A 24,333-nucleotide genomic window follows, 5' to 3' on the forward strand; every position below is an offset into this window, starting at 1 on the left:
GTTGGAGAAAGCTTAAGGAGGGAGGTGGAAGAGAAGATGAGACCTCAGCTTCCAAGGAGGAGCTCTGGGAAAGGAGAGAGAAGAGTGATCTTGGCTGGACAGTCGCAGCCTCGGACCCGTTCGCTCTCCAACTCAACCACGAGGAAGTTCTGTCCTAACTCACATCTACTGATACCGCTCTTGATGAAGTCATCAGTGACCTTCCAACTGTCCAATGTGACGGCCTTTTAAAAGTCTTCATCTTATTAAATTTCTCTACGGTATCTGATAATGCTGACTACTCTTCTAGCACCTCTGTTTTAAATTTCCATGAAACACTGCTGCTGCTGCTGCTAAGTCGTTTCAGTCGTGTCTGATTCTGTGCGACCCCATAGACGGCAGCCCACCAGGCTCTGCCATCCCTGGGATTCTAGTAACAGGCAAATCTATAGTCTGGCCCTAATTTAATTTCCAGGCTGCAATCCCCACTGGCTTCCCAGGTGGCGCTAGTGGTAAAGAACTCTCCTGCCAAGGCAGGAGAGGCAAGAGACAGCAGGTTTGATTCCCTGGGTCGGGAAGATCCCCTGGAGGAGGGCATGGCAACCCACTCCAGTGTTCTTGTCTGGAAAATCCCATGGACAGAGAAGCCTGGTGAACGGCAGGGTTGCAACGAGTCAGACACGACTGAAGAGACTTAACACACGCACACACACAATCTCCATTGCCCTCAATCCAATTCTTTATATGCAGTTCTAAGCCTGCCTCTCCTCCAGGTCTCCTTGAGCTGGTGGACGGCATTGCCACCCACTCAGTCACACAAACTGAAACCCAGGAATTGTTCTCGACCTTTCTCATCCTCTGGAGGGCATGAGGGCCTCAGATATCCCGTGGTGGGCCTCCTAAAACAGTTGAACTCTACCATCTCCTCTCTAGCTTCACCCTTACTGTTTTAATTTAGGTCACATAATTCCTCACTTGCAATATCACAGTAACCTTATAGTTGGCTTCTTCTGCATCTCCTTTCAAGTTAATCTTTCATACCTGTGCTAATTTCCCCCAAATCCAACTAAATGAAAAAAAAAATCCAATCATGTCATTTTTTTTCTCTCTCTTTTCCATCCCCCGCCCCCAAAACCTAGCCCCTTTTTCCCTGATCAACGTGGTGGGGATTCAGATTCCTGAGTCTGGAACCCAGTGTTTTCCTCTCTTCCTTTCCCAGTCTCGTCCACCACACTCCCCCAAGCTCTCTGCACCCCATCCTATTCCATCCACGCTCAGTGAGCAAATTTCACTTTGTAATAGAGAGGACATGCTTTTCGTGGCTATCACGCTTTTCGTCACGCCTCCCCTTCTCTCAGAAACAGCTTCCTGCCTGCCGTTCTCATTCCCTTATATCGTTCACGATTCTGCTCAAACGCCATCTCATCAGAGACGACCTCCCGGACCACCCTTTGTAAAACGGCACCCCTTTCACTCTCTGCTCCCTTTGCTGACACACTTTTCTTTTCATATCAGCAAGCATTGCTACCTAATACATACTTATTTATCCTCCTGTATATTGTTTGTCTCTCTGCTGCCAAGAGAGCAGGCGCTTTGTCTGGCTCACTGCTGCGTCTACACGGCCCACAGCTGTGCTTGGCGCAGTAAACATTTCCTGAATAAATGAAGCGTGCTGTATTTCCAGTCCATCTTTAAGTCACAGTTTAGAGGACACTTTATGGTGAGGATTTCCCCCAGGCAGAGTTAGTTACTGCTTTTGTGGTCCCCTCCAGGTACTCAGTATATGTTCTTTACTATGACATTTATCAGTAATTATGTATTTTCATGTTTCTGACTTTCTCACTAGGTACTTAAGGGTGTACATGTAGGTGTTATAAAGTCTGGAACATAATAGAACCCCGGTTGATACACTGCTCAATAAATGCTTGCTGAGTGAGTGAGGGAATCCTCACTTCCACAATTCTGAGAGTGACGCACATCTAGTTTCAGTTTAACAAGGAGAAACTTGTCCCTGCCGGGTGCCTCTCCGTCCTTTCTCTCCTGTACTAGAACAAGGCCCTTATGTAAATCGAGTATTAGTCCTGTGAGGCTAAATTCACTACAGAAAATGAGGTTGTAGATACAGCCTTGAAGCCATAGGAGAGGGAAAAAGAACCAAGAAATCAACTGCCATCTCTGCAGGCTGTGTATTTGGTTATTTGTTTAATGCCTGCATCTCTGGTACAATCCTGGCTAGAATGTACGCTGGTGAAGAGCAAGGTCCTTGTCTGTCTGGCTTATTTATAGATTCTCAGCACTTGGAACTGTACCTGGCACAAAGTGGGAAGTCAAGAGATATGTTTAATGTTAAATGGATCTCTGCAGCACTAACGATGACAAGACTTCCTTAGTTGCCTTGACTTATGTTTCGAGATGATAGTTCATGGAAAACAGTTTGCAGTACACAAAATTTCACTGATACCTATTCTTTCCAAGTATACCTACATGCTGTTTTTTTTCAAAATTACAAAGCAACAAGTGTCTGCTAAATACAATGAAAGGCGGAACACAAAGACAATCAAAGAACAATTATATAAATTAAGACGCATATAGTGAAAGCAGCCCATTTGCGAAAGAAAACCACAGGGAAATAGTTCATAATTTGTCTGAAAACAATAGTTGAATAAAAATGTTTTTAGTGAATTGGAAAAAATGAGTCCAATCTAATTTGAGGAAAGCTTCATTATATTAACTGAGTTAAAACATAGTAGCTACAAACATTTACTAAATTAAAAAGTAAGGCAATATGAACCTGATGGGTTTTTAAATTCACTTGGGTATGCTCAAGGCTTTTTCTTACTTGGTCTTCATCTGCCATTGTGCCTGTCTCCTTGTTTATGCATATGTGCTGCTACAATTAAACACTCATATTCTTAAAAGAAGTCTTGACGTCTCCTTAAAAGTATATTCAATGTGCTATAGAAAGGGGGTGATCAGGGGGAAAAAGCAGGAGCGTATTTGGTTGGAACAAAAATAGAGATCATGGAAGGCAGATGATGGGAATGCCCAAGACAACCAGCCACTGTTTGGGCTGGGGTGCTTGAGAGGCTAATCCATCACCTTCAACAAACACCAAGACCTCTGAGTAAGTGATTAGATTACAATGTAAGAATCAGGCTAGTCTCATCCATGGGGAATTATAAAGCAAGGATAAGAAACACATGGTCCCAGGCCTCGTGTATTTATAATCTAAATGGAGGAGAAGAGAAATCGTCAGGAGAGCAGGACAGTCAAAGACTTGCCCAAAGAGAGTTAACACGTTTCTATTGTTAGGATCTTTGGAATGAAGAGAAATTTAAGTTTTAAGCGAAATACACAAAATATCAGTATTTGCGTTTTTAAGTTCCTCTTATGTTCCTGCTCAGTCATGTCTCTTTGTGACTCTTTGGACTGTAGTCTGCCAGGCTCTTCTGTCCATGGCATTTTCCAGGCAAGATTACTGGAGCGGGTTGCCCTTTCCTCCTCCAGGGGATCTTCCTGACCCAGGGATTGAACCCGCATCTCCTGTGTCTCCTGCATTGGCAGGCGGGTTCTTTACCCACTAAACAACTGGGGAAGCCCCCTTTTAAATAGCTTCTATTCTAAGAGGGCCAAAGCCAACTTCCAAGGTCATTAATGGTAAGAAGCAAAAAAATAAAAAAATAGTGGAGACAAAGCACATCCTTGTAGGTCTCAGTTCACATTTCATCTCTTGAAACACTTTGCCCATACATTCAGGACCACAGGGAACTCAGCGCTCTCCTCCTTGAACTTGGTGCCTTTCCACTCAGATACACTGGCTGTTTTAAAAAAGTCGGCTGGAGTTTCCTGTCTTAGCTCCCACCCAGGAGATATGGAACCTCCCAAAGGACATTTATTTTGTACTTATGTGCCAAACATACGTGCTAATACATGAGCGATCCACAGCACTCCAGGGATGGTAAGTGCCTCAAAGCACCTGGATGTGAGGGAGGTCTGGATTTGACCGGTGTCATCCTGTTGAGCAGCTGTCTTGTGAACTAGGAAGGTGATCCTTGCTTCGGCATCTCTCCAAATTCATCAGCCCCAGAGCTGCTCATACTCCAGACGGAGGACAGGCCTTTGCTCAAGAATATGTGAGGAGTTTCACCGCTCTAGCAGAGGCTCCAAAACATACTTCTTGAATGTAATTACATCAACAGAGCACATCAGAAGATCTAAGAATAACGTACAAGTCAGACAGAGAGGGCCAGGCAGACTAGAGGGTGCCAGTTTTATAGTTTTTCCCATTCTGTAGGTATCCTAATAACTGTGCATTGATCAGGCATCAGTGTATGAAGGCACTGTCAGCAGAAGGGCAAGTTTAGGTTCCCAAGAATGACATTAGTCAAGGAGTGAGTGTGTGTGTGCCAAGTTGCTTCAGTCATGTCCAACTCTTTGTGACCCCATGGACTGTAGCCCGCCAGGCTCCTCTGTCCATGGGATTCTCCAGGCAATACTGGAGTGGGTTGCCATGCCCTTCTCCAGAGGATCTCCCCAACCCAGGGATTGAACCTGCATCTCTTACATCTCTTGCACCAGCAGGCAGGTTCTTGACCACTAGCGCCACCTGGGAAGCCCCATTAGTTAAGGAGACAAAAGGCAAAGGCAGGAGACAATATCCAGAGACCAGTCTCTGGGAAGTCCCTCTCTGGACGCAGGAAGTAAAGTCAGACACCCAGGAGAACGAACAGCTGTCCAGTAAGGAGAGACGCCTGCCACCTTACAGAGAGAGAGAGTTACCGCCACACATCACAGTTTAGTTCACTGAAACTACCTCAAAGTACACTGCAGCGACTAACCCGTCAATTCTCTATGTGGATTTTCAAGCAGATACTATGTCAGACAAAGTGAGACATGGGAGATGAGTCAGGCAGTTAAGAAAAACAGATGCGTGAAGGTAAGGCACCCACAGAGAGAACACGAAGCTGTAACAACGTGGAAAAAGGGTTAATCATACCCAATGTAGTCACTGGAAAGAATCATTTATTCTCTATGAGATAAACTTATTTACTTCATTTATTTACTCTATGAGATACATTCACAAAATGGGTAATGACAGCACTGTTTTACAAAGGAGATAAGAGAGGACAGGATCAAGGGTGAAAGGACAGCGATTTGTGGGTAACAAGATACTTCTACTCTTATAAAACACATAGAGAAAAACTAGAATGCAGTGGGTTGCCAACATAGAATTTCCTTGATTTTCTTAATTTCTGATTAAGATGAAGGACTTTTTGTTGTTGTTGTTGTTGTTTTACTTCATTTTGTTGCTGTTCTTTTTGGTATTGTAAAAAATAAGTCTGTTGTGATAAAACTGCGGCTTAGAAGTAACGGTTCATGACACAAATATGACACAACCACGCAGTCAGAGACTACAAAGAGATTTAGTGTATAGGGAGAAAAAAAAACGTTCCATTTTATTCTGTAGATCTGTGGTATTCGTGAGCTCTGGACTTTCTGTGCTCTAAGAGTATTAAGTATAAAAACCCTGTAGCCTCCCCTGAAGTCTCGAAGAATTTAAAACACTGTAGAAGGCAGGAAGAGCGGCTGAGCTGAGCAGGGCCGAGCCGAGGGCGTTGCGGGGATGAGGCAGGGATACTCAAAGACAGACACAAGCAGGTCAAGTTTCCAGGTTCCTGTTGTGCTGAGAAGGATTTAAACAAACTTTTCAGCTGAGGATGCCACTGTTACAGAAGAAAGGCTTTAAGGATGTTCTTACATTGATTATTCTAGTCAGGGTGCAGCCACCGTCTTCTGCATTCAAATTTGTACTCTGCTTACACTTTTAAGTAAGAGATACACAACTGGTTTAGGGTTTCCCCAGTGACTCAGTGGTGAAGAATCTGCCTGCATTGCAGGAGACGCACGAGACGTGGGTTCTACTCCTGAGTCAGGAAGATCCCTTGGAGAAGGGCATGGCAACCCACTCCAGTATCCTTGTTGGGAAAATCCCATGGACAGAGGAGCCTAGTGGGCTATGGTTCATGGTGTAGCAGAGGGGTGAACACGACTGAAGTGACTAAGCACGCACACAACTTGTTTAGAGAAAAAATTTTCTATTACACTGCACAGTAAAACACACCTAATGGAAATGACGGCTTATGAACAATGAAACCAGTAATTCAAGATGTGACAGGGGCTCAGAGAAGTGAACGAGAAGTAGAACAGAATTTGTTTACAGGACGCAACTCTTTTAGGTGCTGTGAGAATTTCTTTTTGTTAAGGAGATTACAAATTGATTGACTTTGGTGCCATTACCATCGTAAGCTCAGGGCCTCTCTGTGAATGTCCCTGAACTCTCTCTAAGAAACCAAACAGAGTGGTAGAATTTCTTATAATTTAAATTCAAGAAAGACTTTTGTCTTTTATGATTGACACAAACGCAGATGAAGCACAAAGAAGACACCAGTGAATTTATAGACGCTTCTCATAAGGATATGTTCTAGGGCAGGTACGGTCTAAAAGGAGGACAGTGTTAAAGAACTGATGGGCTTTCAGGGACACTATAGAACAGAGTACCTCGCAGGGAGGAGAATGAAAGGGAAAGGGTCAGTGTGAAATTTAAATAAATTAGAAGAATGAAGAAATAGGGAGAATGCTGAAGAGTAGGAAAATGGAGGAGTTTAAAGACTGTGCTTGTGTATAGGGTGTGCTGGGATGGTGAGACACGACCAGAATCAGGACCTAGATAACCTGGGAAACAGAAGGATGGGAGCAGAAGAGCGATGACAGAAAGTTTTAGTTCTCAGATACTGGAAAATAAAGAACAACTTTTCTAAAACTATTGTACTTGATTGTTGGATAAAATCATTTCTAACAACAACAGGAAGTTCTTGCTTTTGCACAGTATTGTGGGACTACACCGAGGACCAGATAAGCTGAAACTAGGCAAAGTAATCATAATAATCAATGAAAAAAAAAAAAACTGCGGTTGTTGCATAATCTTTGAATTTTTTTTTTTTTTTTTGGGTCATAACACTAAAAATCCTCTTCCTGTCAGCTAAAAATCATTAGGGTAGGGGACTAAAAAAGAAAGAGTAAGACATTGTACTTAGTACATTGCATCTCAAAAACATTAAAACACTGACAATTAAGATACTTTATTTCTTTGTAAAAAACTTACTAAGAGTAGTTTGTAAGTCTCAATACTGCTTTCTTCCTTGTCATCTAACTTATGATACAATTCAAGCAAATCTTTTCTGTGCCTTGGCGAACTGTCACATCCGAGTGTGGAGCAGCTTCCAACATTTTATCCTTCACTCTTCCAATGTCATGAAATATCTCTGAGGGTTCATTTGATGTGAAGTGTTTCTCTGCCAGTATCACTTCCTCTGGGACATCTTCACCTTCTCGTCACAGTGCTTTCCAATTGCACTTCCAGCATTTTATGTCTTTGCTTCACTTTCATCTCTGTTGGCTGGATCTCTCTTCTGACCATCCGTTTTTGTAAATACAGATAGTGCTACTGTGTATGTACTGAATAACAGATACGCAGTGCTCAGTTAGTGACAGAGTTTTTTAAAAAAGTGATATGACTGGGAATGGACCATGACGTGCATCTGTTATTTCCATTAATATTTGTATTTAATGCAGTTATTAATAGTTAATAGATTATGGTAACTAAAATTCTGAACCTTATTTTGGGGGTTTGGTGTTATTTCACTAAACTATGGTAACTGAAATTTGTGTGTATTCAAATCATGCGAAGTGAGGACATCATGTATTCATTGAGTCGTGACTACGTGTCAGGTACTATTTTAACAGTCCTGGAAAGATTATCTTACTTAATTTTGACCATAACCCGATGAGACTGTACTAGTATGATCTTCACATTATACAGTATGACTGTAGATCTTCACCCCAATGAGACTGTACTAGTATGATCCTCATGTTATAGACAGCGTGACTGTGGATCTTCACCCCAATGAGACTGTACTAGTATGATCCTCACTTTATAGACAGTGTAACTGTGGATCTTCACCCCAATGAGACTGTACTAGTATGATCCTCACATTATAGACAGTGTGACTGTAGATCTTCACCCCAATGAGACTGTACTAGTATGATCTTCACTTTATAGACAGCGTGACTGTGGATCTTCACCCCAGTGAGACTGTACTAGTATGATCCTCACATTATAGACAGTGTGACTGTGGATCTTCACCCCAATGAGACTGTACTAGTATGATCTTCACTTTATAGACAGTGTGACTGTAGATCTTCACCCCAATGAGACTGTACTAGTATGATCCTCACATTATAGACAGTGTGACTGTGGATCTTCACCCCAATGAGACTGTACTAGTATGATCTTCACTTTATAGACAGTGTGACTGTAGATCTTCACCCCAATGAGACTGTACTAGTATGATCCTCACATTATAGACACTGTGACTGTGGATCTTCACCCCAATGAGACTGTACTAGTATGATCCTCACATTACAGACAGTGTGACTGTGGATCTTCACCCCAATGAGACTGTACTAGTATGATCCTCACATTATAGACAGTGTGACTGTGGATCTTCACCCCAATGAGACTGTACTAGTATGATCTTCACTTTATAGACAGTGTGACTGTGGATCTTCACCCCAATGAGACTGTACTAGTATGATCCTCACTTCATAGACAGTGTGACTGTGGATCTTCACCCCAATGAGACTGTACTAGTATGATCCTCACTTTATAGACAGTGTGACTGTGGATCTTCACCCCAATGAGACTGTACTAGTATGATCCTCACATTATAGACAGTGTGACTGTGGATCTTCACCCCAATGAGACTGTACTAGTATGATCCTCACATTATAGACAGTGTGACTGTGGATCTTCACCCCAATGAGACTGTACTAGTATGATCCTCACATTATAGACAGTGTGACTGTAGATCTTCACCCCAATGAGATGTACTAGTATGATCTTCACTTTATAGACAGTGTGACTGTAGATCTTCACCCCAATGAGACTGTACTAGTATGATCCTCACATTATAGACAGTGTGACTGTGGATCTTCACCCCAATGAGACTGTACTAGTATGATCTTCACTTTATAGATAGTATGACTTCATTTGGCCATGAAATAGAATTAATTCTCCACACATCTGGGAGAATACAAATTTCTCACAGACATGTGAAATCCAAAGCTCTTCTTCATAAATGCTGACACTACCACTAAAGAATTTTGAAATGACAAATAACACATCCATTTGAAACACAGAGCCAAAGCCAAGGTCTCATAGTAGCAGGGAAGAAAGACAGACACTTTGAAAAGATGCTGTAGGTCTTAGATAGTAGTGGGCTTACCATTTAATAAAGGAGGGTGTCAGTGAACCACCTCTGATTAGGAACAACAAGAATCCCTGCAGTGAGCAAAATGCTTTTTTTTTCTAGGAGACTATGAGTTCCTTGAGGGGCAAAAGTCATATGCAGCAATCTTGAGAGTCTAGACCAGTGCTGAATACCCATTAAGTACGCAAAAAATCTTTGCAGAATTAAGGAATAAATATTTACAGTTAGTTTCTTACCCCAAGAGAACCAAGAATAACTCATATTTGAAGTAAGACATGGAATTAGGCTCTAATTTTAGGGGGAAATAAGTAAATCAATAACAAATTAATTGGTAAAAAAAATTAAGTTTGGATTTTCTAAAATTTAAGTTTTGTTGCCTATATTGATTTTGTATGCTTGATAATATTTCTGAAGAAAAGCAAAACCAAATAATGCTGAGGGATTAATACTTAAAAAGAGAAGTGCTCTAAAAATCTAAACTATAATGGTTATGGAAAACTATACTTTTTATTATAAAATTCAACCCACACATCATGTAGTTCCACAAATAGCTTTCCCACATCTGTTTAACCGTTTGTATCTGTGGCCTTAAATTAACAATGCCTTATTTTAAATTTAATTACTTCTAGAAAGTAAGCAGGAAAGGTGTGGTTCCATTTAGACTCTAAATTTCTTTGAAGACAATTTATTTAAAATAAAAAATTCACTTTGTTCTTTTAAAATGTCTGAAACTAGCTAAAACCAAAAGAATCTCTAAGCCACTATTGATTTTAGAAGGTTATTAGAAAATTTCAATTTATCATCTCTTACACAAGTCTCATTTTTAAAGATCATCGCTATAAACAAAGTTTAAAATGAAGTATACGTTTATTTGCTCCAATTTTAAACAAGTAACTTCTGTAATACTTTAGAAATTAAGAAATCATGTAAAACAACTGAATTTTGTCAAGGGTTGTATCATAAGATTATTTAAAACATGCATAAACTAGCTGGTACATGATGTCTCAATTGGTAGAACATATTAAATACTTGGGGTGAAATATGTATGGTTGAAGGGGACATTATGATAGAGATAATAAGGGTAGAAATACTAGAACCAATTCTCAAAGAATATTTAGACATCATGTATCAGTTAAATCAGTGTTAATGCCTAAATCTGGAGTCCCTGATCAAATTATCTTTCAAAGATTTTTCATTAAATAGGACTATTTTCCTTTAAAGAAGGACTATAGTTTAGGAACTATGATGAAACAAAAACATTAAAAAAATATACCCCTGATTTAAAGTGCTGATAACATAGAACATCTTAGGCTTTTTTGACCAATCTCCGGTGCCTAACGTTGACTTTGAATTTTCTTTTCTTTTCAGTAACAGAGAACATTTAATTTTGAAGTTCTGAATCACTACTAGAAAGCAATGTAGTTTCTCTGAAGGAGTGTGTTTGGGGGGGGTGGTATTTCTGCCAGGAGACAGGTTTATTGCTGGTGACTTGATGTCTGTCTGTGACAAGACAGAGCAGGCAGGCAGGAAGGGTGGAGATGGGAGGGACTTATCACATGGTTGGTCAAAGAGAAGGTGAAGGGCAGCGGACCTGGGAAAAACGCTCAGGTCAGGAAGGGGCAGGCAGAGACGGCGGGCTGGGAGAGATGCGATTCCACAGGCTGAGGACAAAGAGTCTCTGGGTGGGGGAGACTGAAGCCAGGGAGACACAGATGACAGAAATTATAAGAGGCCCCCACGGAGACTAAACCGGATGACAGAGGGAGAGTCAGAGGTGATATGCAGACCCAGGGCGACCATGCGGAGCAGTGACCCAGACAGATGACAGAGGAGAGGAGAAAAAGAGGACAGGAGAAACACAGCCAGCCATGGAGGGGGCATCAATGCTTAACACATGGTGAAAGGATGAAGATTTCTCGTCTTAGGCATCACTGGTCCCAACCTACTTTTCCAACAACTAGGGGACATAGGACTAAGACCCGTGAGGTACTGTTGCGGGCACTGTAAAAATAGTGTCTCTCACAGATTAACTCACAACTTACACAGTTTCCAGGTACAGATATAAATGCATATTATTTGGTTATTTATCCACAAGCATTCCAAAATAATTACTTAAAATCTTTTTTCTTTTAAGGGAAAAGTTAGCTCAGTAAAAGGAGAGTTGTCACCTTTACTGCCAGATTCTTTGATGAATTTTTCACAAATTGGTTCAGAAAGCTGTAAAAAAACATGGTGGCTATTTTTAATTTTTTTTTTTAAAGTGAGATTTCTGGAGTGAGACTACTTATATTCACTGTGATTACTTGAAAACTGAAAAAGCCAAAACCGCAGGATAATATTGGACCTGATTGTGTGTGTATATATATATATATATTTGTACATTTAGATAGACTATTTTAAATGATTCACTAATCAGTTATTTTCTCAAAGTTCCAGATTTCAGCTAATTACAATGAATGATTCACTGAAAACACAAGAATTTCTAGGGTCAACTTTTAGAACACTCATCCCTAATATTAACTAATAATTACACGGTAGCACAGAACAATGAATAGGGAAACCAACCTATGAATAACAGCTATAAGGCAAATTCTACAGTAAAGAACAAAAACTGCCTGAAAGTGCTATTTAGTTAATGAAAACATCACTTAAAGAATTAGAATGTATATCCTTTGAATAAAAGGAAGCAGAGTGCTAGAATTCTTGAGCAGTACAAGTAGTCAAAAGTGGAACAGTACCATATGTGCTAATATGTCTTGAATCTTCAAGTCAGTTTACAAGTCAAAGTATAGATTTTCAATAACCTACTTAATTTGAGCTGTCTAAAAACATATTAGATAACTCAATGCATCTACACGTTTGGAACAATACCACATTCTAGAAACAACTACGGTTGACTTTTCATTGCTGTCTTCAGAAGGAAGTGATCAGTCCCTAACAAAGACAAGACAGAACTCCTTAGTGTCATTTCCTCAAGACGTACTTTCGGCAATAAAGTGAAGTGAATATTTAGCAAATATTCTGTAATTTTAGTCAGTGTAAATAGTCTGGATCATTTAAGCAAAGAAAAATTAGGGTTCCTTTAGCAGGTTTTCGACAGTTCAAATTCACCCAGAAATTGCTAATTTCCCACATCCTGTTCCAGTAGAGAAATGGGGTATGACATGTTATTAATGGTCCCCTTCTACAGCTAGAATAAGACAGCATCATCTAAATACAGTAAGTCTTCAAGTTTAATTCTAATCTCTTAAGACATCCACTATGGTTCTTTCCCCCTCACTCTTTACTTCTTCTTCCCTTTTTTACCATTTATACTGTTATCTTTCTACATTTTGAGGTACCTAGGTTTACATCTACTGTTCTAAGTAAGCTGAAATAATAAATAAAGGCTATCTCAAGCCATGACAAGGGTGAGAACAAATGAGAAGGAGACAAGTTTGTGGAGGGAATACATGGACAAGAATCAGACATCTAGACCATACAGTTTTAATGAATCTGGGTTCAGGTATTTCCTTAATGGTAGGTGGTAAAAAGCTTTCCATCCTGTGTGCCTGGCACAAAAGGCTCACAGGTGTGGGAAAATACTGATCCTTTCACCCTTCAGGGGTGAGGTTGGTCAGGAGGATGACCATTGTCTGTCAACCCCCAGAATGCCATACAGATGTTATACCTTTCTGTATGCACTGCTTAAGGAAGAGTGGGATAACTTTAATAACTTCCTGATAAGTGTGCTTTATGGTTAACCTTAGAGGACTGGGAAAGGGACCTGATGAGAAGGTCAGGCTTTCAAGAACTCAGAACAAGAGACTGCTGTGAGGGTATACGAGCAATGATTTCAGAGCTATGTAGATACCCCAAAGTCTAGGAAAAGGATCTCTAAAGTTATTAAATAGACAGGAAAATATGCACTGTCTTTATCAGTGAGGAATGGTAGAAGATCAGGACTGGAAGGAATGTCCTAGAAGTGTCATCTTCTCAAAGAGGCCGTGCCTGGCCACCTTCCTAACAATTCAAATCTTCCCCTCCACGTACACACACTGCAGGTCTTTTCTTGTTCTTTTCTATTCCTCCTACCAACGATCACCATTTAACATATATGTGTGTGCTCGGTCACTCAGCTGTGTCCAACTCTTTGTGACCCCATGGACTGCAGCCCGCCAGGCTCCTCTGTCCGTGGAATTCTCCAGGCAAAAGTACTGGAATGGGTTGTCATTTCCTTCTCCAGGGGATCTTCACAACCCAGGGATGGAACCTGTGTCTCCTGTACTGGCAGGCAGATTCTTTACCATTGCGCCACCTGGGAAGCCCATCTAATATATATACTCTATTTATCCTTTTATTACTGTTTGTCTTTCCTATTAGAATGTACGCTCCATGTCAGGACTATTATCTACTGTAATTCACTGCTGTGTCCCTGGCACCTGGAGCGATGCTTGGTCTGTGGTGAATTCTTGATGAATGAATCATGGGGGTGGAAAGTAGGTGCCCACAGAGGCAGGAGGGGAGCACACTCAGAGGGAGCTGAAAGTACGCAGGCTTGGGCAGCAGTATTTTCTTATGCTGAGGTCCAGTTAGAACCACCTGGCAAAGAGTGGCCTGTCAGTCATGGGCCAGCTGAAGCAAGCTGTGTCTAGACTTGTAAGAAGTCAGGAGATACCGTGCTCTGTAACCCTGTCTGCTTTCAAATATTTATGCTTTGCTTTCCTTTCACCTGGAAGAATGTCTCCGCATGCACAGTCAAAAATTATATTAGCTATTTTTGGCAAGCAACACACCATATAAGATCATTTCTAATTTCATCTTTTACTGCTACCTTAGTTTCTTTTAGCTTTGTTTCCTGATTTCTGTGTACTACTGAATATTTGTCTTTTTGACTATTAATCTTCCTTTTGATTGCTTCATTATATTTTCTATCTTTCTGTGACTATGGTTTCGTGACCCTTATCAATGTCACAGAGAACACAGGAAAACATGAATAACTAAGTTATTTGCTGTTTAAAAATAAGAATGGAGACAGGAGAATGGAAGGGAAGATATTTCTGCAAATGCTTTTTCCATTCCTACAGGAATGAAATAATCAATTGTTTTTAAATAAATGACAATCTTGAATTCTAAAGTGACTAATGAAAATATATAGCTATATTACATTTTCACAGTACCTTCCTCTTAAAGAACTTAAACTATCCCTCCAGATGTTAAAAAATTGTCATTGTAACATTTCATAATATTTATATATGATAATTGAGATATTTGCTGTTGTCATTTTATAACAAACATAAATAACTAAAATGTGGGCTATACAATAAACATATATCCTATAAACTGTTTGTTTCTTTGAATAACAATGTTTCCAATGGGCTTATTTTTACTAGTAAGAAATACTATTGATATAAAAAAGTGGGGGAACCAGTCACTTGGCATGAATTCAAGATCCCTCAAATATCCATCATTCACTACATGTTATAATAACTGAAAAGTTAGACTTCACTTTAAGTATAAGATATACTACTGCCAATTCTTAAGTGTAGAGTTGTTAAGTACATTTGCTTTCAAAAGGAAAATAAAAACAATATAACTGTACTGAAAATAATTATCAGTGATATTTTAAGTACAATTAAAAAATTTTACTGTACCTGTTTTTAAAATATATATGCATAGGTAAACAGAATTCATAAAATGGAGCTACTTTGAACATTAAGTCTATTTTTTGGGTAAAAGGAAACATATTTAGTAATAAAGGGAAAAATATAATATTAAATGAGTATGTATTTTTACAGGTAATTTCATTGCTTTGATCATGAAACTTCTAGCCAAAAGATGAAAAGCATATTGCTATAAAACTTCATAAGTTAGAAATATGGGGGATTTCTAAAGGCTTCATTAAATTGAATGGATAGCGTGGACATCCATCATTAACTTGTGGTCAGTACACATTGAAAACTTCAAATAATCTTACCATTTTAAAGTACAGTAATAGGATTATTAATCAGAGAATTTCAAGTGTTTCAAAGGTGCTTAAACAACATTTGCCATTTCTACTTATCACCTCCACTATCATTATCTCAATTAAGTAGGTCATAAAGCAATTTCACCATTTCTTGCCCGTAACTGATTCCCCCCTCAAGCTCCCTGATACTTCTGGTAATGACATTTTCATTATCTCAGTTACTTTTCACTGGAGCTTATCATCGTCTTCCCCCTCCCCACAGCTTCCATATTCGACCCATTTATCATCAAGGAGTGTAGATTCTTCCCGAATCATCGCTCTCCTATCTCCTCTGTTCCCACTGCCACTGCTTCAGTTCACACCATCAACCATGTACACTGGCTTTATTGTCACATCCTGCCGAGTCTATTGCTGCTGGCTTCTTGCTCCTATCTTTCATTCACTTACTAAATTAGTCTTCTTTAAAATTCCACTTTTATCATGTCATAATAATGTTGATCATGTCATAAAAATGTTGAACATTTTTTAAGGATTCTTTGAGTAAAACTGCTGATTTTGACAGAAAATCCATTCAACTTTTGTAAGTAGGTACGGAAAATGATGGGCGTATTGGCCCTAACTCTTCTCTCATTTGATGCAACCTAATGTTGATGCCTGGTCTTCCTAGATGGGGAAACAGTGGAAACAGTGGCTGACTTTATTTTTTTGGGCTCCAAGATCACTGCAGATGGTGACTGCAGCCATGAAATTAAAAGATGGTTACTCCTTGGAAGGAAAGTTATGACCAACCTAGACAGCATATTAAAAAGCAGAGACAGTACTTTGCCAACAAAGGTCCATCTTGTCAAGGCTATGGTTTTTCCAGTAGTCATGTATGGATGTGAGAGTTGAACTGTAAAGAAAGCTGAGCGCCGAAGAATTGATGCTTTTGAACTGTGGTGTTGGAGAAGACTCTTGAGAGTCCCTTGGACTGCAAGGAGATCCAACCAGTCCATCCTAAAGGAGATCAGTCCTGGGTGTTCATTGGAAGGACTGATGTTGAAGCTGAAACTCCAATACTTTGGCCACCTGATGCGAAGAGCTGACTCATTTGTAAAGACCCTGATGCTGGGAAAGATTGAGGGCAGGAGGAGAAAGGGACGACAGAGAATGAGATCGTTGGATGGCATCACCGACTCAATGGACGTGAGTTTGGTTAACTCCGGGAGTTGGTGATGGACAGGGACGCCTGGCCTGCTGCAGTCCATGGGATCGCAAAGAGTCGGACATGACTGAGCGACTGAACTGACCTTCCCAGATGGCTCAGTGGTAAGGAATCTGCCTGCCAATGCAGGAGATGTGGGTTCAGTCCCTGGGCAGGGAGGATCCCTGGAGGAAGAAATTGCAACCCCCTCTAGTACTCTTGTCTGGAGAATCCCATGGACAGAGGAGCCCGGTGGACTGCAGTCTATGAGGTCGCAGAGTCAGACATGACTGAGCACACGTGCAGGGTTGATGCCAGGTTCAAAAGCAGCAGAGGGCCTGGAAGTAGATTTTTTAAAAAACCCTTTTTGGGGTGGGGGGGAAAGATAGTCATCAAACTATCTGCTATGTCCTGGGGACATAGCAGGATATTATACTATCTGCATAGCTGGAGACACTGCTATGTCCCCAGCTTCCAGAACAGTACCTGGAACATAAGTGCTCAATGAACTTGGGGAATAAATGGATACAGGTGCTTCCAACTATCTGAAAGTAGGGTAACTCCTGTGAAACCTTTCATAAGTCCAAATGATGTAAAGTGAAGAAGTGACTACCTTAGGGCACATTTTGCTAATGGGTGCCCCAAAATAATTTGAGGTAAGGCACAGATGCTCACAGGCACAGTTCACAACTATGGCAACATGATGCTGGGGTTCGGAGTATAGTTCCCAGGGAAGGACCTTGGTGATCCCACTCTTGAAGCTCAGGATACTTGCTGCCTCTATGATGGCTCCGTGAAAACAAATGCTGTACGCTATTTTTTGCTTTCACCTTTCTTCCTGAAAGCAAAAATCCTCTTTAGCTTTCTTTCTGTTACTGAAAACAGGTACTAACGCAGGTCTTTTGTAAAAGTGAAGAGGCATAAAGGAAGCTTTCAAAAAATGGGCGATAACTGTAAATGCTGCGGTGTGTATGTGAAATCACCTTCTGATTTAAGTTACATTTGTTGGAATAAAAACCCACAAGAAATAGAAGGTTATGGAAAGCAGCAAGCTCTGTTCTAAGAAAAATTTGATCAGAGAAGAGCTGAATAGTATAAGCTTAAGTATAAGCTCAGACAAGAGCTGACGACTTAGTATAAGATCCAGTGAACGTGATAAAGAGGAAATCTATCTCTGGTAAATTGTACAGCAAAGTCTAATGAGGTAGTGGAGGAGCAGGGGTTGGAATGAATTGTCTTTACAGAGCTTTAGAGTGCCTTTTTTCAAAGAGTTGCTCTTAAATCCTAATGTATCAGAGAAGCAAAGCTTGAGGCTCAAAAAATGTTGAGGTTTCTTTCCACTTAGTCTTGAACGACCAGCAGAGTTGAAGTTAAGCCTGTTGTGCTACCTACTGCTGTGGAACAAATCACCCCCCAGATTCGCAGTTTATGACAATAACACAAGTTTATCAGTCCCAGCCTCTGCTGGGCCTGGATCTGAGGGTGCCTTAGGTGGATGCCTGGCTCAGGGTTTCTCGCAAGGCCACAGTGAGAGTGCTGGCTGAAGCTGGTGTCATCTCAAGGCGCAGATACTCTTCCAGGGTCACTCACGTGGCTGTTGGCAGACTTTAGATCTGCGCTGGCTCTCGGCCAGAGACATGGATTCTGTGCCATGTGGGCCTCTGCGTGAGTGCTCACAACGTGGCAGCTGGCTTCCATCAGGAGAAGCAGGCAAGAGGATGAGAAAGGGCCTGAGGTTTGCCAACAGTCACAGGTCTTACCACGTTCCCCATTATCCTTAAGCAGCGGGCTGGAGAGAATGCCGGGATGACTTTTTGAACACTCAGTTACGGGCCCTGTGATGTTTCTGATATCGTATCTATGAATGAGGAGCAGAACTGGGGCTGGCATCTCTTCTCTCTTCAATACCCTTGGTGTCTACTAGCAAAACTATTGCTTCCCATTCCCATGACTGTAGGCTCTGTTGGTCTAAAGGTTGCATAGGGAGGAATGCTTCCATAAGGTATCACAACAATGACTCCACTGAACTGAAAGTGAAACTGCTATCTTATACCACTGGATGAACAAGCAATGGAGAGTGCTACCATATTGGCTAGGGTGACTAATCCTGATTACTAAGGAAAAGCTGAGTTGCTGCTACGCAATGGCAGTAAATAGGAGTATGTCTGCAACGAAGGAAATCCTCTAGGACACCTGTTAATAATTGAATACTGTCTGTGATTAATGTCAACAGAAAACTACAGTAATGTAACTCCTGCAGAACTGCTAATGGCTCACACCCTTCAGGAATGAAGATACAGGGCATCCCATTGGGCAAGAAATCATGACCAATTGAAGTGCTTGCTAAAAATAAAGAGGATATGGAATGAGGTAGTTATACATACCTGCTACACGACCAGTTGCAAAAAACGAAGAATGTAATGGTTATGAGCATTTCCTATTTTGATATGAATATATATAGGAAATATTTTTTGTTTACTTCTCTCTTATTCCCTATCATCTCATGTAAGAGACAGTAATAGCAATGTCAATAGTAATTGGGTTTATCTCTCAGTATTAAATTACAGGATATCAAAGATGAGAATGAGCATCAACCAAGGACAAAAAAAGGGCATTGCATCCTCTCTTTTAGTGCATATTCAGTTGTACCTAAGATAGTTATATCATGTTAGGTGGAAGCAAGACTACTTTAATGTCTTCGTTTGGAGAGTGTCTGGTTTAAGGAGATGTATATGAGTGCCAAGGAGGCAAGCGGTGAACTGTGGAGGTTCTGCAGTGAGGCACTTTGGCTTGGTTGAACTACGATTCCCAGAATTCCTTTTCAAACTGTACGTCTCCGTTTAGGCTGGTACAAAAGGGAGACTTCTGTCAGAAATTTGGGGGGTTACAGCGAAGCGGCGCCGTTTCAAGCTCACACAGACTGTTTATCTGCTGCTCCATTTGGCGGCACAGGGCAGTGGTCAGCTTCATGACAGAGGGCACTGGCTTCTACAGGAATCCATGCCACCACGGACAGAAGCCACAAGAACTGGCGTGGCTTGAAGTCCATCCCCGGGGGGCTCCAGCTCACGGTTATGGGTTCCAGCTCATTCCTGCTCTTCACCCCTTTATATAACATCTTCCCTTAACAAGTGTAGACTCAGTAGACTCAGCTCTGGTATCACAAGTAAAGCTGACATTATTCTAGCTACTGCTCAGTCAGATCTGATCCAGTGCTAGGTCAAACCTCTGTAATGAACCCTTTACTGTCTACAGTCTATCCTCATTATTTGCGGATTCTGTATTTCTGAATCCACCTACTTATTAAAATTTATTTGTAATCAAGACTCATGGTGTTTTGTTATTTGTGGACATGCACATGTGGAAAGTGGTAAAAAAACATTTGAGTTGCTCTGCTAAGGTCAAACAAGGCCATGCTTTGAATTCTTGATCCAGTTTTGTACTGTAAACAATTATCCTTTTTGCAGACTATTTAGTGCCTTGTTTTTCACATTGCTGTGTTTTTGTTGATGATTTTGTTCTCTGAAATGGTGTCCAAGTATCATGCTGAAGTGTTAAGGCAGTGATGTATCTTATGGAGAAAGTAAGTCCTATTCAGGCATGAGTTAGTACCGTGGACTATGAGTTCAATGTTAGTGAGTCTACTATATATTAAATAAGGCGTCTTCAAATAGAAACACTCATAAAACAAAGTTATATACATTGACCAGTTGATGAAAATGTTGTGACCAGAAGCTTCCAAACCTAATCCTGCATTTTCCTTAGGAGTAATGGTTCAGTATTCACTGATTCAGGGTTCTCAGAGGCTTCACAAAACATAACCACTGATAATAAAGAGGATATATTGTAATTAATGCGCATGTACACACACACACCCACCCTCTAGCATATATATCTCTTGCTAGTCTGTTTCTCTCACTGAACCCTGAATGATAGACCTGGAAAGTTTAGTTATAATAATAGTGAAGCTCAGTTCAAGTTTAGGTATTAATTATGGTAAAATTTAGTTATCATAAGAGTTCTTTACCTAGTAGCTGAACTGTTCTCCAAATTATTTCCTTCAAATACATAAACATGTATATAACTTTAAGTGCTTTGTGATTAGCTATCTCCTATGGTTGTTACATGGAGCAGTTCAAGAGGAGAAGAGGGCGGCAGAGGATTAGATGGTTAGACAGCATCACTGACTCAATGGACACCATTCTGAGCTAACTCCGGGAGACGGTGAAGGACAGGGAAGCCTGGTGTGCTGCAGTTCATGGGGTTGCAAAGAGTCGGACATGACTTAGCGACTGAACAACAACATGTTCAAAACTTCTGCTCATTCTCTGGCACCTATGACCAGCAAACCCATTTCTGTTCTGTATCATAATCAGACACTACTGCTCACTTTGTGTGTGTCATAAAAACTGTGAAAGCCCAAACCAGAAAGCAATGAAAAATGTCACTCTTTCTTCTGACCTAGAGATGAAGGACTAAAGTACAAACCTTTCAGGCTGGAAGTCAACGTCAATCTTAAATTGTCTGGAGCCCACTTGCTGCCTCAAGGGCTCACCCCACCACCTCTTTTCTTTCAGTGGACAGGCTGGTCTTGCCTGTTCATAGTTCCCCATGAAATGGACATCTTCTGATTCATCCAGCCCTTCCTCCTTCATTGCTGTTTTCTTTTATCCAGAGTATCAGCCTGCACGTCTCCCTATAATCCAAGTCCTATCTAACACAACAGGTCCAACCAAAAGCTTTTACATGAAAAACGTCTCTAGACGCTAGGCCACAGCAATCTCTCTTCTCTGAACTCACAGACTGGACTCCCTACTGGATCACTGAGTTGGTAATTAATCAGAGACAAATACTCTTGAGATGCTGTATGGCTATCCAGTCCTTGTTTTAATTGTACATCTTGTCTCCCTAAGGTTCAACAGCAACTGTCTATATTACTCTCAAGTTGTTTTCATCCATTCTTCTTCACTGAGTTTGTTGGTAAGCACCTTCAACCACTTAATGCATTTTTGGTGGTGGGTCCACCCCATACCATATGTTACCAATAATTCATTCAGATTCAAGGCAGAACAATATGCTTAAATCACAAAATAGAATACCACATTTAATTAGCATATTTTTCTACCTTAAAAGCATTCTATACATCTCTCATCAAAGACATACCTGCTGAGACTCGGGGACAGTCAGGCAGCATGGACTCCACTGATGTGTCTAATGGTTCTGAGCTAGAGACCCAATTACAACAGTTCTGCAATGTAATAGAGACAACGTTATGTTGAAACACAATTTAAGGCAAGACCAACTTGTTAGGCTACAGAGATTAATCTATCCAATACAATCAACCATTATAATTGTACTCTGTCTCTATATACCATAAGAAATTCTCTTATGTAAATAGTCAGTAATTATTCATGAGTAAGATGACTGCGGAAGAAAGTTTATCTTCTACAATTTAGCAAATTATCTGTCCTGATATTAAGAAGACATGTAACCTTCTATGAACCATGATGCAATATACTTATAAAAGAAGTCTAGTATTTTAATTAAAGGAAATTGAAAAAGGTATCTAGTTTTAGTTTTTAGATTAAAATAAATATTAATTTGAACATGTAAAAAACAGCATTATTTTAAAACTATATTCTTTGTCTCTGTAATACTAGAGGAAAGAAATTTTCCAACTAATCCTCAAAATGGCCCATATAAATATAAAGTCTTTTAATTTTTACTTCAACCTGGTTCAGTGAAGGCTGTATCAAACAGATCAAAAGAAACACAATCTGGTGAACTGTAGCTCTGTGTCTGAGGACACAAAGCCTTCAATATTAAAGATAAACCTTTAAGATGATGATTTACAACTTAGATGAAATAAAAATAATCTATAGTCCTTCTATACATTTTAAGTGTATATTTGAAGTCTGGGGGCTTCCCAGGTAGTACAGTGGTAAAGATTCTACCTGCCAATGCAGGAGACATGGGTTCAATCACTGGGTTGGGAAGATCCCTGGAGAAGGAAATGACAGCCCACTCCAGTATTTTTGCCTGGAAAATTCCATGGACAGAGGAGGCTGGTGGTTTATAATCCACGGGGTCACAAAGAGTCAGATATGACTGAGCACTCATGCACACAACAACATTTGACGTATGGCTTAAAAAATGTGATTAACCTTATATGGCTTTAAAAAAATTTCCAACACACACACAAACACACACACACAATGAATTTCCAGGCAGATTTTATTTTAAAAGAAATTATCCTATCAATCATGTCGGAAAAAATCGCTGATTGCTCTTCTCGTAAACAAGCATGTATTGTGTATATTTAGATGCTTGCTGTCCTGGCTGTGCACCATGGAATCCGTCCTCACTGTGGAAAGATCCTTGACTGGTAGATCAAGTGTCTTATTGTATTTCCTTAATTCATTCTGTCTGGAAGAAGATGTCAGCTGTGTTGCAGTGAGGAGAGAATTTCAAAGGCCCCAGTCCCCACCAATAAAGGCCGAGGAATGGCTTTTGAATAGATTTGCCAAGGCAACCCTACTGTTCTGGGACCAGGGAGAGCAGGAATAACATAAAGGAAGGGTTGCTGTATGAGATTAGAAAGTGAAGTTCACAAAGCATGGCAGATTTTTGTAAGAAACAGTAGATCAAGGAAACTACTGAACTGTGTGGAGAAAAAAAACATGAAAACAAACACAACATCTAGTAATGTTCTTAAATGTTTTCTTTCTTTTTACACTTAAAATGGAAAAAATATTACTATTTGCATGTATTACAAAAGCTTGATGGTTTAAAGTGGATATGTATTCTATAATTTGCACTCCTAATCTTAATTAGCAGCTGAATGCAAAATTATACAATGTAAAGGATAAGAAATTATAAAAGAAATAGGGTCTTAGAAGATATTTCATCCATTTGAAATAAGTAAAATTAATATTACTATTGATAGAATAGCATATCAGAGAGTTCTAGATAATGCAGATTAGCACACAATTAGCCAGCTTTTATATACAATGTGACACCTGCTTGTAAGAAATAAGTATTCTCCAAAGCAGTGTCAAGATATGTAAATGGATGATTTGTTTTATCATTCATCACAACCCCTAATAAATTCAAAAATCATGACTTCTATAGGTACTAAAAATAGGCTTGAAGTGATACTGGGAGATAGCTTCATTGAAGAATGACTTTCTCTTTCCTCTCTTTTTCTTAATTCTTAAACAATTTAGTCTTTTCAATGACAGCAATTAGCTCTACCAACAGACAGGCAGCGATTAGGTATATATTTTAATTATTATTCATCCTAGAGGTACCACCAAATCTGATGAAAGTCAGCTATCACGCAGGTGATATGTCAGTCTTAATACTGTTCACTTACACTTCACGTATGTATTATAGGCTATTTTCAGTATTAATAATAGTAATGGTACATTATAGTATGCAGTTGAGTAATCATTTTATAAGTTGCTATCACTGACTTTAAAATCCACAAAATGGATTTTATCCAGGTCACCTTTAAACTCAAAATATTTAAAGCAAAATACAGGTTACCATTTAATGATTCTGAAATTTCAGTTTTTATCTAGGCAAATGTTTAGTGATTTCTCATAAAATCAGGATACAAAACAAACACCCTATAGATAAAGTAAGTATGTCCAAAAGTTCTCTGCAATGACAAAGTACTGGTACAGGATTGTAAAAGTTTGATACCATAAGTTGATGTACATGTGTGGTGTGTTCATGCTTGTGTGACATTTTTACAACACTGGGAAAAGCAGGTAGAGAAAAGGACAAAACCAGCTAAAAACAAGTTTGCCATATGACAGAGTATAATGGAATAAAGTAATGTAAACAAACTTGGAAGTATATGAAGGGAAGGAAACATGGGAAAGACATAT

General features: G+C 39.9%; 1 protein-coding gene and 2 long non-coding RNA genes across 27 annotated transcripts in view; 1 reads left to right on the plus strand and 2 right to left on the minus strand.

Annotated features, from left to right (window-relative positions):
- The window catches only part of ARB2A (ARB2 cotranscriptional regulator A), a 424,113-nt gene that overhangs the window by 136,560 nt on the left and 263,220 nt on the right, over nucleotides 1-24,333 (minus strand). For 22 of the 25 annotated variants that reach the window (XM_081498710.1, XM_081498707.1, XM_081498706.1 and 19 more), the window contains one exon: nucleotides 21,602-21,686. In XM_081498710.1, coding sequence (XP_081354836.1) covers nucleotides 21,602-21,686 — 85 coding nt within the window. Of the gene's footprint in view, nucleotides 1-4,965; nucleotides 5,663-21,601; nucleotides 21,687-24,333 lie in introns of those variants that run through there. The other 3 variants (XM_081498711.1, XM_081498708.1, XM_081498721.1) reach the window with 2 other exon arrangements.
- On the plus strand, nucleotides 6,969-9,084 carry LOC145509594 (uncharacterized). Its single transcript, XR_014056227.1, has 2 exons — nucleotides 6,969-8,042; nucleotides 8,103-9,084. It is a non-coding gene; the product is annotated as an uncharacterized LOC145509594 (long non-coding RNA).
- LOC145509597 (uncharacterized) lies at nucleotides 15,952-17,730 on the minus strand. Its single transcript, XR_014056230.1, has 2 exons — nucleotides 16,697-17,730; nucleotides 15,952-16,491 (listed from the first exon to the last, which is right to left on the minus strand). It is a non-coding gene; the product is annotated as an uncharacterized LOC145509597 (long non-coding RNA).

The sequence above is a fragment of the Giraffa tippelskirchi genome, chromosome 6, assembly GCF_054371585.1.
Source record: "Giraffa tippelskirchi isolate mGirTip1 chromosome 6, T2T-mGirTip1v1.2.pri, whole genome shotgun sequence".
Taxonomy (NCBI): Eukaryota; Metazoa; Chordata; class Mammalia; order Artiodactyla; family Giraffidae; genus Giraffa; species Giraffa tippelskirchi.